The 15461-nt window shown below is 53.2% G+C and overlaps 2 protein-coding genes across 17 annotated transcripts in view; one reads left to right on the forward strand and one right to left on the reverse strand.

The window, feature by feature from the left end:
• METTL23 (methyltransferase 23, arginine) overlaps nucleotides 1-15461 on the forward strand; it is a 144307-nt gene that overhangs the window by 106434 nt on the left and 22412 nt on the right. For 2 of the 14 annotated variants that reach the window (XR_014257768.1, XR_014257776.1), the window contains one exon: nucleotides 6117-6131. The exons of 7 other annotated variants lie outside the window; for them this stretch is intronic. The gene's annotated coding sequence lies outside the window, so the exon portion shown is untranslated. Of the gene's footprint in view, nucleotides 1-6116; nucleotides 6132-9367; nucleotides 9810-10543; nucleotides 10559-15261; nucleotides 15325-15461 lie in introns of those variants that run through there. 5 more of the 14 variants (XR_014257775.1, XR_014257751.1, XR_014257748.1 and 2 more) reach the window with 4 other exon arrangements.
• Nucleotides 1-15461, reverse strand: part of MXRA7 (matrix remodeling associated 7) — a 30968-nt gene that overhangs the window by 11546 nt on the left and 3961 nt on the right. For all 3 annotated transcript variants that reach the window (XM_082442736.1, XM_082442737.1, XM_082442738.1), the window contains exon 2: nucleotides 2720-2783. In XM_082442736.1, the coding sequence (XP_082298862.1) occupies nucleotides 2720-2783 (64 nt within the window). The remainder of the gene's footprint in view (nucleotides 1-2719; nucleotides 2784-15461) is intronic.

Genomic DNA, 15461 nt, shown 5'->3' on the forward strand with positions numbered 1-15461 from the left:
GGTCAAGACTTCGCCTTCCATTGCAGGGGGTGCAGGTTTGATCCCTGGTCGGGGAGCTAAGATCCCACGTGCCTCGCGGCCAAAAAAAGACTTAAAAAAGGTCCACGTTAAAAAATCTTATATAATAAATAAACAAGTAAAATAAAATAAAATACAGAGTTTGCAGTAGGTCCTGAGAGCTCTTCAGAAAAGGACAGCAGGAGGGGAGAGAGAGGCAGGGAGGGGGCTGCTTGGAAGTTTGCGGTGGGGGTGGGGGCGGTGTTAGGAAGGGCTTTACAGGTGATGCTGCAGGTCTGGGAAGACAGATCCAGCAAAGCAAGGAAGCCAGTGAAGCGGGGGGCAGGAAGCAAGGGGAAAGGAGGACACGGGGTGAGAAGCCAGGCTGCCAGGGGAGGCCTTGGTTCTTCCTCCTGGTGAGCTGGGGCTGGGGCTCAGCGCACACAGGATGACTCCCCCCGACCCCCCCGCCCCGGAGACCCGCTCCCATCAGCTTCTCTTCCCTCCAGGCTGAGCTCAGCTCAGGCTGATGAGCAAAGGGCCCGCAGGAGCTTCTGAAGGCTCAGGGCTCGGACTGCGGTGTCCGGGCATCTGGGAGCTATGCTGAGTAATCTGGGGCCGCCGTTTGAGGGGCCTGGGTCTTTGGTTGTCAGGAAAGAACCTGCCATGGGGCAGAATCACACGGAGCTGGTCTCAGAGTGAGCTCGCAACCATGCTGGCTTCTGGACCTCAGAGAGAGGCAACGGACAAAGAAGACGGATTAACTTCGACTTCAAGGTCATTGTGTTGCTATGTTTTAGAAAAATAAAACATAAAAAATGCTGCCAGCTGGGTACTACTCAAGGTTTCAATCTGTGGGGCTGGTCTGATTATGCTGCTTCGAGCCAGAGAGAACAAACCACTTGAAAAGGCTTTCACTTAATCACATATGGTGTGACGAGGGATACACAGCAGCCTCCAATTTTGCTAGATCAGGAGGGTTCAACGTGAGAGCCCCCTGGCAGGGGGGACTTCCTCTTGCAGTCTTCTGAATCCACCCAGCGGCTTAGGGAAGGCACCTTAGCGGACACTGAGCGGCTCACTGCAGAGGGGCTGGGGGCCTCTCACGTTTTCTTCTGACAGCTGGGGCCCTAAATCTCTCCTGCCTCCGCCTTGTCAGGGCTGGGAGGAGGCGGCTGGGGGATGGGCAAGGTCCAGAAGCAGCAGTGAGATAAGGACGGAGGGCCCGGAAACACTGCACGCGGCTGCGTGTGGGGCTGCATGTCTAGGGGGTCTGACAGTGTTTCAGAAGAGGGGTCTGCTGAGCCTCCCCTTGTCCTGGCGCAGGGGCCTCCAGCAGCCTTGGCGCTTGCCTTGTGCGTCCCCACATCACGAACGGGATCCAGTAACGTGGCAGGGACAGACCCCAGGGCCACGGTTCCTGCAGAGGATCTGGAGAATCAACTGCTAGAGGGAGAGCCCCTGGCAAGGGGCTGATGTCCACCCCACCCAACCCCCGCCCCCCTGCATCCTCCTGCCCCTCCCTCTTCCTCTAAGGCTCTATTGATAGAAACTGAAGGCCCATCCCTGCTGGGCCTCTGGGGAAGCTTCCCCAGCCCCCACCCCCCAGCCCAGCCCTGCCTGCCTGGCCCACACCAGCCCTGGTTACTGCATTCCTGCAACCTTCTCTTTCCAGGGCTCCTGCCAGCTGTTGACTTAAAATCACAGCAACAGACTCCCTTTTCAAAAAACCACGAAATATTTCGAACGTACACAAAAGTACAGCAAGTAATAAGTCCTCCGTGTACTTGCCACATAGATTTGACAGATGTTGACATTTTGCTATTTTTGCTTCAGCTGCTGCTTTTTTTTTTTTTTCTTTAAAGAAATAAAACATGACAGAACCAGCAGAAGCCCCACACCGTGTCTGGTCCTGTCTATCTGGGGCGCTGGTCCCCGTGGGTGGCCAGAGCAAACACACTGCCTTCTACCCGGTCAAGTCCAAATTGCTCAATGCTCCCGGTCACTCCCCTTCTCTTCCCCTAGCTGCCTGGAACCTGATGGCCACGCAGGTCTGGCTAGTCAGCTAGAGCTGCTTGGGAATCAGGCGTTTCCTCTACTGGGGGACTTTAACCTGCAGAACGCTGGGAGGCGGCCCTGTAAGTGGCTTTAGTCTCCATAAAATAGGTCCGAGGTATTTGGAGAGAAATGTGAAATGTGCAAATCGGGGACAAGAAAGGAGTTAAGAGGCACTGCAGGAGACAGAAGGTCAGTGATGGGCCACCTGTATTTGGAGACAACTCACATTGTATAAATGGAAAAGCAAAGGCCAAAAGAGCAAAGCAGGGACTTCCCTGGTGGTCCAGTGGTTAAGACTCCGCGCTTCCACTGCAGGGGGGCGCTGATTCGGGTTCGATCCCTGGTCGGGGAACTAAGATCCCGCATGCCACACAGTGCAGCCAAAAAAAAAAACACAAAAGAGCAAAGTAGGTGGTCAGGGAGATGGGTGCCAGGAAGGCAGGGGGTCAGAGAGGAGTGGGCTCCAGCCTCAGTGTCCTCTGGGTTGCACCAGACATGGCTTCTCAGCCCCTCTCCTCCATCCTCTCCCCCTCCATCCACTCCCCTCATCCTGCCACTCAAATCCTCAGCTGGGGAATCCAAAGGGCCATGGCACAGCCTAGCCTCCACAGCCAGACACGATAAGGCTGGCCTCAGCGGGCAGTGATGTGCGGGTCCCACTCACCGTCTTCTTCCTCAGGCCCTGCCAGGGGTGGACCCTCCACGCCATCCAGCTCCTGCTCCTCTTCCTGCAAGACAAGGAGAGGGGTCAGCGCCTGGGCACCTGATTTACTCTTTGATACTGTCATTCAGGGTTTGACCCCTCGGTCAAAGCAACCTGACCCCTGGGTCTGCTCTTAGGATAGATGTGCTTGGGGACCGGCAGCGGGTGACCGCCTCGGGGAGATGGGGCACTGGCGGACAGGGCGTCGCGGGGAGAGGAAGGTGCCGCCCAGGGCCGGCCTGACCACTCACAGCGCCCGCGTTGCCCTGAGTGGGGGCCCCGGTCAACAGCAGGTGGAAACAGGGACACCAGCGGAAATTCCCTGGTGGTCCGGTGGTTAGGACTCGGCGCTCTCACTGCCGTGGGCTCAGATTCAAGCCCTGGTCAGGGAACTAAGATCCCGCAAGCCATGCGGTGCGGCCAAAACGTACAAACAAGCAAAAAAGGAAACAGGGACGTCAGTGCCTGAATTTTTGACCTTTGCACCTCGGTGCCTTTGCCTTTTCCAGGTGGGTGCTGGTCAAGTGGTGGATGCCACTTTGATAAGTGGACTTGGCGACTCCCACTCCTGGCTGTAGTGAGTAGGACAAAAGGCACGAGAGGAAAGCTGGCGGCTTCTCTGGGGTCCGGGCTGGGCTGGGTGTCACAGAGAAGCTGCGATTGTGGTCACAGGCTCCATCTCTGCTTCCTTTAACATTGTTTCCATCCCTGACCATTTCAGGGTCCATTTTTCCAAAATGGGAGCTCCACCTCCCTCAGCCTGGTTCTCTCCCACGCACACGGACAAAATAAACAGAAGGCTGGAAGGAATGTCCTGGGATGGCCTCGGTGGAAGGCAGGAGTGACTTCAACTTGCAGGAATGTTGGAGGATGACAGGGAGGTGCCGGTGCTGCGGCTCTGAGGGACTGAAGGGCCAGGGGACCTGCGGCCCGAGGAAGCCCAGCGGCAGACAAGGCAGAGCCGGCAGGTTCAGAAGAGGGGAGCCCAGACGTGAATGAGCTGCCCCACGGGGGCCGAGGCAGCGCGGGGGACTAATCCAAACCCAGGCCTTCAGGCTCCCGGCCCGGGGGTCCAGGGGTTTGCAGCCTCAGCAAGCTGGGCAGGCAGGCGCCCCAACAAATCAGAGAGAGCTAAGCTGGGAGGCAAAGTTTGCACAAAAGCCCAAGAGCCGGTCATAAGTGGCAAACCCAAAGGGCCTCAGGTCTCTTGTTGTGACTTTCTCTCTCGCTGGACCCCACAAGATGCCGCCGGGAGGAGCAGGGCCGGAGGCAGGAGCTGGCTCTTCTCCACTTAGCAGTTTACATCAGGCTCAGCACCATCTGATGTGAGGCACGTTGCCTTGAGTGCTGGCCAGCACCTGGGGCTCGGGTGTCCAGACGCCTCCGGGATTTTGCCCAGCAGAGCGTCTTTGTGGCTGCAGGGGAAGGCAGGCCTCTTTGGGGGACCAAGGAGACACCCCTTTGACTCAGCAAACCCAGTTCTAGGGATCTGCTCTGGACTGGAAAACCATCTATCCGGGTTTTTATACGAGGACTCTGGGTGCAGGGGAGAACAAGACAAAACTGGGAACAACTAAATGTTCATCCATGGAGTTAAATATAGTATAGTTAAGTATATTATAGTTAAACAGTTTGGTCGATATGTTCACCAAAATATTAACAGCTTAAATATATTACAGTGCACGCATATACTGTGCAACACTGCCTTAAACAGGAGGTGACTGGGGACTTCCCTGGCGGTCCGGTGGTTAGGACTCCACGCTTCCACTGCAGGGGGCACGGGTTCGATCCCCAGTCAGGGAACTAAGATCCCACATGCCGCGCGGCACAGCCAGAAAAATAAAAATTAAAAAAATTTAAAAAAAATTAAAAAGGAGGCGACGAAACGTACAGATGTGAAAAGCGCATCGAGATACATTACCAAAGGGAGAAGCAAGAAGCAGCACAGAGTGAAGAGTGCAACATTCTTGGTGTGCATGTCAAAACAGAAGTGCACATATACGCTCATAAATGCGGAGAAAACGTTTTCTAGAAGGACACGCAAGACACCGGTAACAGCGACCGCCTCTGGGGAGAGGAGCTGGTTAGGGGCGGCCTTTCCTCTCCATCTTACACATTTCAGTATAATTTGGATTTTCTAATAATAGGCATGAATTGCATTTTTAAAATGCTACACAGGGATCTCTGAACAGCGAGCTTGGCGCTACTATATGTATTTTTCTTTAAAAAAAAGAAAGAAAAAACACAGAAAGAAAAACGGATTAATCAGGGCTGGAGCCCAGAAATAAGCCCAATACCAAGACTAGAGAGTAGGCCAATTCTCCTACTATGTTCGAGGGACACAAAGGCTAAAGGAAAAACAACAAGAAAGCAAGCACAGCCCCTTTGTGGAGGAACTCACCGTCCGGTAGGAAAGACATATACCCAGATAATTGCCACCCAGGATGGTAAATTCAAGAACCAAGGCAGACCTCTTTATCCCAAAGGGACACGGCATCAGTTGACCTGCCAACACCCCCCTGGGGAGAGGCTGGTCTACATTTGGATTGTGCACTTGACTTTGGAAGTGTGGTACTTTTTAAACTGGTTATGACCCATCAGTGGGTCACGAAAGCAATTTCGAGGTTGCTACTAGTATTTAAAAATTGTGCAGCCAACGTCTTAGTGTGATTTTAAGATCTAATAACTTCAGAAGCACAAATGCTCCCAACATACCAAAAAATGACATTTGAAAGGTTAGTTATCTACCTTTTAAACATGTTGACATTTCTTACCCAGACCCATATAACACCCCCGTCCAGTGGCTCTAGCTGATTTTCAGACTTTGGAAAACGACTCACGGGCGGATGGTCAGCGGCTAAAGGGACTGCCTTTGTGAGTCCAGCCTCGTGGTCGGATGAGCACTGGAGGCACACGTGACAGTCTGGACGTGACCGCAGGGGAGGTCGACCAGGTGTCTGAGGCGCCCACAGGAGAGGACTCTACCTGCTCGTCCGTCCAGATTCCGGCACTCACAAAGACGTAAAATGAAAAACACAGCGTTCAAATGTCAGGAACTAAGTATAAAAGGAATTTAAATATGTAAATACTCAACTGATGTATTTTGTAGGTTTGTAGCGTTTACACTTCTTCAGTTATTAAGACTTAAAACTACACTAAGACTTCGGGGGCGACCCTGTATCCCAACATGGAATTAAAGATAAATAGTGGTGTGTGTGTGGTTGATGTAGATACCGTTTTATAAAACTTCTGTGACTTTACAGACAGGGATGCCATTCAAATAGATTTCTTATTTGAGACTTCATGAAGTTTGGAAAACATTGCTGAATCGGCCATTTACTGTTTTCTGTCTGCACAGAAACCCCCTTCTTTCAGAAGATGCCCTTTGAAGCCTGTGGTCCTGGTGGGAACTGCCAGTCGGGCAGTCAGACCCCACCCCCAACACACACCACGATGGGCAGGGCAGGAGGATGTGACCCAGGGCCCAACTTCTGCTTGGGCACAAGGGACCTCTGGTCCCAGAACTGGGAGCTCGGGAGCTGCCCAGGGTCACCGGGGTGGAGAGTCCCTGGCTTTCCATCCCTGCCTCCCCTGTACGTGAGCGACTCAAATCCTGGTTCTGCAGAAGCTCACCTGAGCCCAGTTTCTGTCACCGACAGCCAGAGTCCTGACCACGGCCACTGTCTACCCACATCCCACTCCACAAGCCCAGAACATCTCACGTTCTGCCAGGAGGCTCTTGCCTCTGTCAAATACCAGCTGCACAGCAGTGGGGGTGAGGAGGCGGGGCTGCTCCAGGGTGGTGCCCAAGGCCTCACATTTATCTGGGTTACTTACTGGTCTTCTAGACAACATCATAATAATGGAAAGCCTTCCATTATTTAAAAAAAAAAAAAAAGTAAAAAAATCGCTCTTTATTGCATTTTGCCCTTATTTTATAAAAAGTGTGTAAGAGCGACTGAGACAAGGACGGAAACCGTTCTGGAGGCTGGGACTCTTTAGCCTCAGTCCAGTGCTCTCTGCTTCAAGATGGTGAGCTGCGTGCACGACAGCAAAGGAAAAGAATGAAGGGAGACAGTGTGCAAAATGCTGGAACCGCTCCGTCGAAGCCTTTGTCTGGAAGAGCAGTCCGTAATGACTTTACTGGGAACTCCCTGGCGGTCCAGTGGTTAGGACTTGGCGCTCTCACTGCTGGGGCCCAGGTTCCATCCCTGGTTGGGGAACTAAGATCCCGCAAGCTGCACAGTGCGGCCAAAAGATAAAGGATTTTACCTGCGTACCTGCTCGCAACACATCCCATCTTTAAGTTCTGCTTTGGCGGGTACATACCTTATGCATTCAAGCAACACGATGGTGGGGGGCCCTAAGGAGGGGAGCTCAGCTGAGCCTGAGGGGCGCAGGGGAGGCCTTGGAAGGGACGAGAATCCTGAGCTGGGTCTGAGAAGAGCTGGCCAGGCCTGGAACATCCCGGCTTTTCCAGTGACTCCTTGGAGTTTGGTGTGACTGCAGGGAGGGGGTGGGAGGCCAGGAATGCAGAGCCCGGACTAGAGAACTTACATAGGACAAGGCACTGAGGAGCGACCGGAAGCTTCAAAGTGGGGAGAAACAGGACGAGAGCTGCATTTGGGAGAGTATGTGGGGATGCACTGGCAAGACAGGAGGCAGGAAGGTTCAAAGCACAGGTGAGGGGGGTGTTCAAAGCGCAGCTGAGAGATGTAAGGGCCTGAACCCCCGAGAGGCTAAAGGAATTGGGCCCTCAGCTCTGTCTTTGCCGAATGAGTCTCAAAGGCCCAAGGCGACCCCTCAGGGCTCTCAGGGTCTGAGTCCCACTCTGGGGCTTGCTCTCCTGTGGCCGGTGGGGCAGCCGTGCCCCACAGCTCGGCCAGGACCAGGCCTGGAGGCAGGATGCACCCAGCAGCTGCTCAGAGCGCTGACTGCAGATCTCACGAGAGGCCGTCACCACTGTTGATTTCTGGTCCATGCCCTTGGTCCTGAGAACGTTGCACGGTACCCATGCCTTAAGGGCTGCATTGTGTCCTTCCCCAAATTCATATGTTGAGGTCCGAACCCTCAGTACCCCAGACTATGACTGTGTCTGGAGAGAGGGTCTACAGAGAGGTAAGTTCAGTGAAGTTATTAGGGTGGGTCCTAATCCAATCTGACTGGTGTCCTTATAAGTGGAAATGTGGACACACGGAGAGACAGCAGGGAAGCCTGCACACAGAGGAAAAACCACGTGAGGACCAAGCAAGAAGGCAGCACGTGCAACCAAGGAGAGAGGCCTCAGGAGAGACCAGACCCCCGACACCTTGACCTTGTTCTGGAGAAGATACATTTCTGTTGTTTAAGCCACCCAGTCTGTGGTACTCTGTTATGGCAGCCCTAGCAGACGAATACCCCAAGTGCTAATGAAAGTAAATCAATTTAATGAGAACTGTGAATTGGTGACACCCTCTGAGACAGACAGCTGGTGTCATCCTGGCTGGTCCCCAGAGCAGGTCCGGGACGGAGACCCCGCCCCGGTCAGCTCAGTGACCAGCGTCTCAGCAGGTTAGAGACTAGTTCTAACTTCACATGTTCTGGGCTACTTTTCTAATTCAGCTTTTCCACCAATGTAAGCAGGTGGAGGGAGGGCCTCCTGACAGCCTCTCCAAGGCCAGGAGCCCAAGACCAGAGTCCCCCAGAGGCCAAGAGGGGATGGGTGGCGGAGGGGATGGGAGGGGGCCGTAGGGCGCACAGGGGCTTGGAAGGAGGCTTCTCAGAGGCCCCAGGGGCCACACGCATAGCTGACAGGCAGCGCATCGCCACTTATGGCTGATCCAGGCCCGATACACAGGCTGAAGTGGAGCAGAGATGGGGGGAGATAGAGGCAGAGAGACAGCTCTCTGTCTGTCTGTCTGTCTGTCTGCCTAAAGAGATGGGCCTGCCCTGGAGTCCTGCAAATAGGGTCTGCTGGACCCTGTGACCAGCCACCTGAGCTGCCTTCTGCTGTGGCTGCACCAACCCCCCCGCCCCCCAGTTAGTCCGGACTGGTTTTAGACAGGGAGGATCACGGCTCCACCAGGCAGGCAGAGGGGGAGGCCGGCCTGTCCCTCCCTCCCCCCGTAGGAGGCAACGACAGGGATAACAGGAAGCTCTCCGGGGGCCGCAGCATTCCTTGTGCGCCGCCCCGCAGCCTGGGTCGGGCCAACTGACCCCTCCTTCTCCGGAGAGGGTTTCCTGGCGCAAGGGCTGCTTCCAGGCTCCCACTCAGGCGGGAGCGGGCGGGACATGGCTGGCACTCCTTCCAGAAGGATTCCATCAGGCAGTCAGGCTGTTCATCCTCCGCATTCAGAGGGGAACGTCGGCTGTGGGGCGAGCAGAGCCGGCGCCAGTCCCCGGGGCGCCGGCTCTGGGTGGGGAGGACGGGCCAGCGGAGGTCACGACCAGGCCGCTCTCTCCGCCCGCACCATCAAAACAACTCAGCCACTCTCGCTCCAGGCTGAGGCCGCTCAGGCCAGCTCTCTAGATCCACACGTGCAGCTGGACAAGGCACATCCCCTGTGACAAGAAACTGAAGTCTTCTTGTCCCAAACTGGCCCCCTCAACGTGTCCATTTTATCCCTGCAGTCACAGCGTCTTGACACTCTATCACGGCTTGGGAACGTTGATTTTTTTTTTTCTTTTGTCCATGCCACACGGCATGCGGGATCTAAGGTCCCTGACCAAGGACTGAACCCGAGCTCGCTGCAGTGGAAGTGTGGAGTCCTAACCACTGGACCGCCAGGGAATTTCCTGCTGTTTCCTTTCTATTCCGACTTCTGGACTCTCCCCGCCTTTGAGAGCCGCCTGGGATCCGCCCCCTCGTTCTCCCCACTCCTGTCTCAATCACTCAGTGCCTTCACAGGCACGGTGTCCTCGACTCCACTCTCCGCCAATCATCTGCTCTGAGGACAGCTTAAAACGCTGACTTCATGACGCTCTTCCTGCCAAAGCCCCATAATGACGGTTGCCACGTTCAATCCAAACAACCCCTGGCTTTCGAAGCTCTCCTGCTTCCAGACTCAGGGAGGTCAGTCTCTAAGGGCTTACTGGCAAGCGCCGTCCTCTCCCACCCACCACGCGTGCCATGGGGTGCGGGGGCGGGCTGGAAGGTAGGGTCATCCTTGGGACCTCAGCCTCGGGCACAGGATCTGTCCTTGGCTGTTCACCCCTGAGCCCCTCTCCTTCCTGTCTGGATGGGGTCCTCTGAGATCACAGGATCTGACCTGGACAGTCTTGAGCTCATGTTATTATTCTACCCGCGGTCGGCAGAGCCCTGGAGCCGAGTGGAGGGGCTGCGGGGACCACTGCGAGGAGGAGGGGGAGGGGCGGAGGGGCGGAGACCCTCACCCAGAGCAGTTCCGCTTTTCCTCTGTGCACTGGGCTTCCTCCCCTATAAGATTAAAGAGGGAAAAAGGTATCCGGGGCATTAAAAAATGTTAGAAAGCCACTGATCTAACATGGCTTCTACCCAGTACAAAACTCCAGTTGATAAAACCTTTGATGAATTGCTAGTTATCCAGTCTGTTTGAACACGTCTCGCATTGGAGAGATGACTACCTTACAGAGCCGTCTGCCTCTCCGGGGCATAATACACAGCTCTAGGGATGCACTGCAGGCAGGCGACAGGCAAGGCCCTGGGCTAGAGGCCTGGGCGTGAAGAGAAATAAGACTCCTGCTGCCCAGGGCAGTCCTACGAGGAGGCAGCACCTGCCTTTTGGCAGGAACCAACAGAGTTTTCTTTCCTTTTTGTTGTCATTGCAGCTTATTCATTCAGCAAGCTCTTTTTGGGTGCCGCTTGTCCGCCGGGCCTGTTGTAGGAGCTGGGGACGCGGCCATGAACGTGGCACGCAAGGACCCTGTTCTCATGTGCTGACATTCCACTGCGGCAGACAATGCAGGCTAAAATAAAAGATGATCTCAGCCCGTACTGAGTGCTGAGAAGGAAGCCAGCCGGATGGGACGATGTACTGGGGGGAATTTATATCCGCCAAGGTGGCCAAGGACACAGAGACTTGAAAGGGGAGGAGGAGCAATCTGTGAAGATCTAGGCTGGGGAGAGTCTGCCAGGCAAGGGAGGGGCAGCACCAGGCCTGGCGTGTGTGGGGGGGGGGGGGGGGGGCACTGAGCGGAGGGGGCGGGGCAGCTGGGAGAAGAGGCAGAGGGGCAGGCCCAGGGTCCTGCTGGGCCTCAGGGGCCCTAGTAAGAGCCCGGAGTTTATTCTGTGAGCGATGGAAGGCACTGGGGGCTGTAAGCAGGAGAACAGGAGATGAGGTTTCTATGTTACAGACAGCACGCTGGTTGCGGGGTGGGGCTTGGGTGGGGTACACGCTGGAGGCAGGGAGACCGCTTGGGAGGTTACTGAACAGTCGGCTGAGCCCTGGGCTGGAGCGGTGGCCAGAAAGATGGGCAGACGTGGCAGCAGGCAGGAGGCCTTCTGGAGACACGGGTGACAGGACGGGCTGATGGAGTGACGGCGGGTGGGCGGGAGAGGGAAAAGAAAAAGCCAGGAAGACACGTGGGCTCTTGGTCTGAGCAGCTGCGGGAGTGGTGCTAGAACTCTCCATGGGATGAAGATCACTGGGCTTGGGGAGGAGGTGCAGGGCATGCCAGGGGGACAGAAATGAGGCACCCTTATCAGACATGACTGCCTGCGGTGCTCATTAGACAACGGAGGGGAGGTGTCCGGGAGGCAGCTGGGACGGTGCTGGGCTGGGCATATACATTTGGGCACCATCAGCCATAGACCAGGAGGCCGATCGTGGCCAGTGTATTCCGGGAGATGGCGGTGGTGGTCCAGGCCCTGATGTAAGTGCTCCACTTGACATTATGCGCAGGAGCTTTTCTAGCAAAGAGCAAAGGAGAGTATCTGCTAAGCCGCTGACTCAGGGGGCAGAGTTGTGGGGAGAGGGAGAAAGAGAGAGAGATTTAGGAGCTGCACACTGCCCCAGGGCATGAGGAGCCAGTCTTAAAACTTTATTTATTTATTTATCTTTGGCTGTGTTGGGTCTTCGTTTCTGTGTGAGGGCATTCTCTAGTTGCCGCGAGCGGGGGCCACTCTTCATCGCGGTGCGCAGACCTCTCACTGTCACGGCCTCTCTTGTTGCGGAGCACAGGCTCCAGACGCGCAGGCTCAGTAGTTGTGGCTCACGGGCCCAGTTGCTCCGCGGCACGTGGGATCTTCCCAGACCAGGGCTCGAACCCGTGTCCCCTGCATTGGCAGGCAGATTCTCAACCACTGTGCCACCAGGGAAGCCCGGAGCCAGTCTGTAGGGCAGTGTATCGAAACATCCAGACCAAAGGGACCGTCCCACACTCTGACCTCAGGTCCCAACCAGGGCACATTCACAAGCCCCAAACACACTCTGTCTGGCTCAGACATCAGCCTGCCAGATTCAATCCTATCAGATTAACAGTTTTTGGCACTGTTCCTATAAATCGGATTTAGAGGACATCAAAAGCTTCATTAAAAAAAATACCCTGAAGCAGCAATCAGGCATCTACCAGACCCTCAATCAGTGAGTATTAGGTTGAATTCTAGTCTCTACATTTCGGGATTAATAGAGAAGGTCAAGGACAGGGAAGAAAACTAAAGGACTGACCAAATCAGATCTGAGAGAGTCAGAAGAAGTGAAATCATTGTGTTGGGGAAAGCCAGGCTGAAGAATTTTCACCATGACTAACTCCAAGGGCAACAACAGAATGTAGGTGGCCAGCATTTAAGATCTCTTGAGGAGGCCTCCACCCAAGGAAGGGAAACCAGTTTTAGATCATGAGGAATAAAGACAAAGAATGGTCTGACCCTGGAGTAGGTTTACTGATCTTCATAGGAGGCCACTGGGCCAGAGGTATTTTCTTGTCTTGAGGTTGATCTCAGACTCTGAGCCTTCAGCAAGGAAGAATCTGGCCGGGAGAAAGAGTATTAATACCAAGGTCACAGAATTAGGCCCTTGCTGAGACCAAGCCCAGGATTGTCTCAACCAGACTGTCCAGAGGGTTAGCAATGTCTGCAAGGATTTCTAACTTGAAAATATTAAACACGAGCACGGACTTTCCTGGCGGCACAGTGGTTAAGAATCCGCCTGCCAGTGCAGGGGACACAGGTTCTATCCCTGGTCCGGGAAGATCCTACATGCCGCGGAGCAACTAAGCCCGTGCGCCACAACTACTGAGCCTGCGCTCTAGAGCCTGTGAGCCACAACTACTGAGCCCGCGTGCCACAACTACTGAAGCCCACAAGCCTAGAGCCCGTGCTCCGCAACCAGAGAAGCCACCGCAATGATAAGCCCATGCACTTCAATGAAGAGTAGCCCCTGCTCGCCAGAACTAGAGGAAGCCTGTGCGCAGCAATGAAGACCCAACGCAGCCAAAACAAACACACAAAGAAAAACAAAAACAAAAAAACCACGAGCGTGCGCGCGCACACACACTCTACCCAGGCCATGAAACAAGAGCTGATGACTAGAAAGCAGGCAACCCCAGATTGTTACAGAGGGTATCAGACATCATTTTAGTTCAACCCCCTCATTTTGTAATGGGAAGTCTACAAGGTTAAGTGACTTCCCCAAGTCCTAAGGCTATTCAGAGGCAAAAATATTAGATAAGCAAGTTCCATGAATTCTTGCACTGGGCTTCCTTCAGGCTATTTAATCTCATTAGCTATTCTTTAGCCACCTTGGCCAGGAGAAAGTGACGGATGCGCCCACCTCCCTGGCAAGAGAGAAGGAATGATTGCTATTAGCATCCTAGGCTTCCTGTTTTGGTTCTGATCAGGCAGCAGGCAATCAGAATGGCAGCCAACAGCTCTGTCTGTGCATCAGGGCCTGATAGGAGGAGGTTTCTGGACCCCTCTTCCATTTATCTGTCCTTAACCGAGTGCGGTCAGACTCAGGTAGTTCCAGAAATGATCTGGCTACCAGGGACTTGGCATTTCTCAAAAAGAACGTCCACCAAGGGTCTAAGTTGGTCTCACCCCTTCCACGCTGTGGTTTGGGCCAATGGTCTGGGAAGGAAAAGACTACAAAAAAGAAACTGTCTAAAAGTGAACACGCTCAATGTTTTATTTCTAACTCTCTGAAGGCAGACAGCTTTCTTCTTAAGGTATGTTCTTTAGGAGTTTACGTCTTCCCACTAAGTAGAAAAATTCTGACAGCTACATTTTCTATGTGCAAACAAGACTCTTGTCTCTGAAAGAATGAACAAAATTTAGCTATTAGGAAAGCCCCAACTTCTTTCTCATATGAAAAAAACTTATGAGCTTAAAGAACTTCACAAAACATACCCTCCTGCAGTTCTAAACGTTGAACTCTGCTTACAGCCCTCTGCGTCATCTTGTTTAGTTGATGTACATCATTGTGATGATTGTGAAGACATTATTCCTGTTTTGTGTTCAGCTTTTTTCCTTACTTATTTCTACCAATTTGCTTACTAATCAAATGTCCTAATTAATGGACATTTGGATTATTTCTGTTTCCCACCCCCCCAGAAAATCACTAGATCTGATACAGACTGCTTGTATCCCCCAGAATTCATATGCTGAACCCCCAATGTGATGGTACTTGGAGGTGAGACCTAGGGGAGGCAGTTAGGTTTAATGAGGTCATGACAGTGGGGGCCCCCGTGATGAGGTCAGGGCCCTTATAAGAAGAGGAAGACACCAGAGTGTCCTCTGTGCTGTACGAGGACACAGCAAAAAGGCAGCTGTCAGCTGCCTGGGAAGTGGGCTCTCACCAGGAACGGAATCTGCCAGTACCTTGATCTTGGACTCTCAGCCTCCAGAACTGGGAGAAATAAATGTCTGTTGTTTCAACCAGTCAATCTACAGTACTTTGTTATAGCAGCCCGAGCGGACTCAAAGTGGTATGAACAACTGTCAGATATCTGTTAGCCTCCGCTAAACTGGCTTCTGTTAAGAGAACAGAGAAGTGGAGTCATGCTGACATCACGAAGGTCAGGACACGAAAAAGAAAAAATGAAAATAAAATACAATAAAGAAAAAAAAAAATAAATGAAGCTCAGGACAGACGATGGGGGATGGGATTTACCTGCTTCTTGATCATTCTGGGAGGGCTAGGGGCTCTGCAGCTCCCGGGGGGCAGGCCTGCGGTGACAAGGCTGGTGACAAGATGGACCTAACAGCAAGATAACTTCAGATAAGGTGAACCAGGGCCCAGGTGCAGACAGACAGAGGCTGTGCAGCTCAATTAGACCAGCACCCCTAGAGTGCCCGAAAAACCAAGCCCCTTCCTGAGAAATTCCCCACTGGGTTCCTTTTTCCTGACATTGTATGTTGGAAAATTCCAAACCTACAGAGAAGTTGACAGAATAATACAATGAACACTCATATGCCTTTTCACCTAGATTCACCAATCCTTACCATTTTTCCACCCATCGTTGTACTCGCTCTCCATACACACCCATGATTTGTGTGCGTGTGTGTGGGACTATTTGAATCATGACAGGTTTATCCCTAAATGTTTCAGCACGCCTCTTCCTAAGAACAAGGACATTTTTCTCCATGATCGCAACGCAGGCATCACACTCAAGTAAAGTGAGCACTGATACAACAAAATGATCTGATAAACCATTCAACTGACACATGATCCAGTTATCTCCAAAATATTCTTTTTTGTTTTTTAAAGTCTTATTAAGCTTGTTACAATGTTGCTCCTGTTTTATGTTT

This window comes from Balaenoptera physalus (assembly GCF_965194825.1).
Source record: "Balaenoptera physalus genome assembly, chromosome: 20".
Taxonomy (NCBI): Eukaryota; Metazoa; Chordata; class Mammalia; order Artiodactyla; family Balaenopteridae; genus Balaenoptera; species Balaenoptera physalus.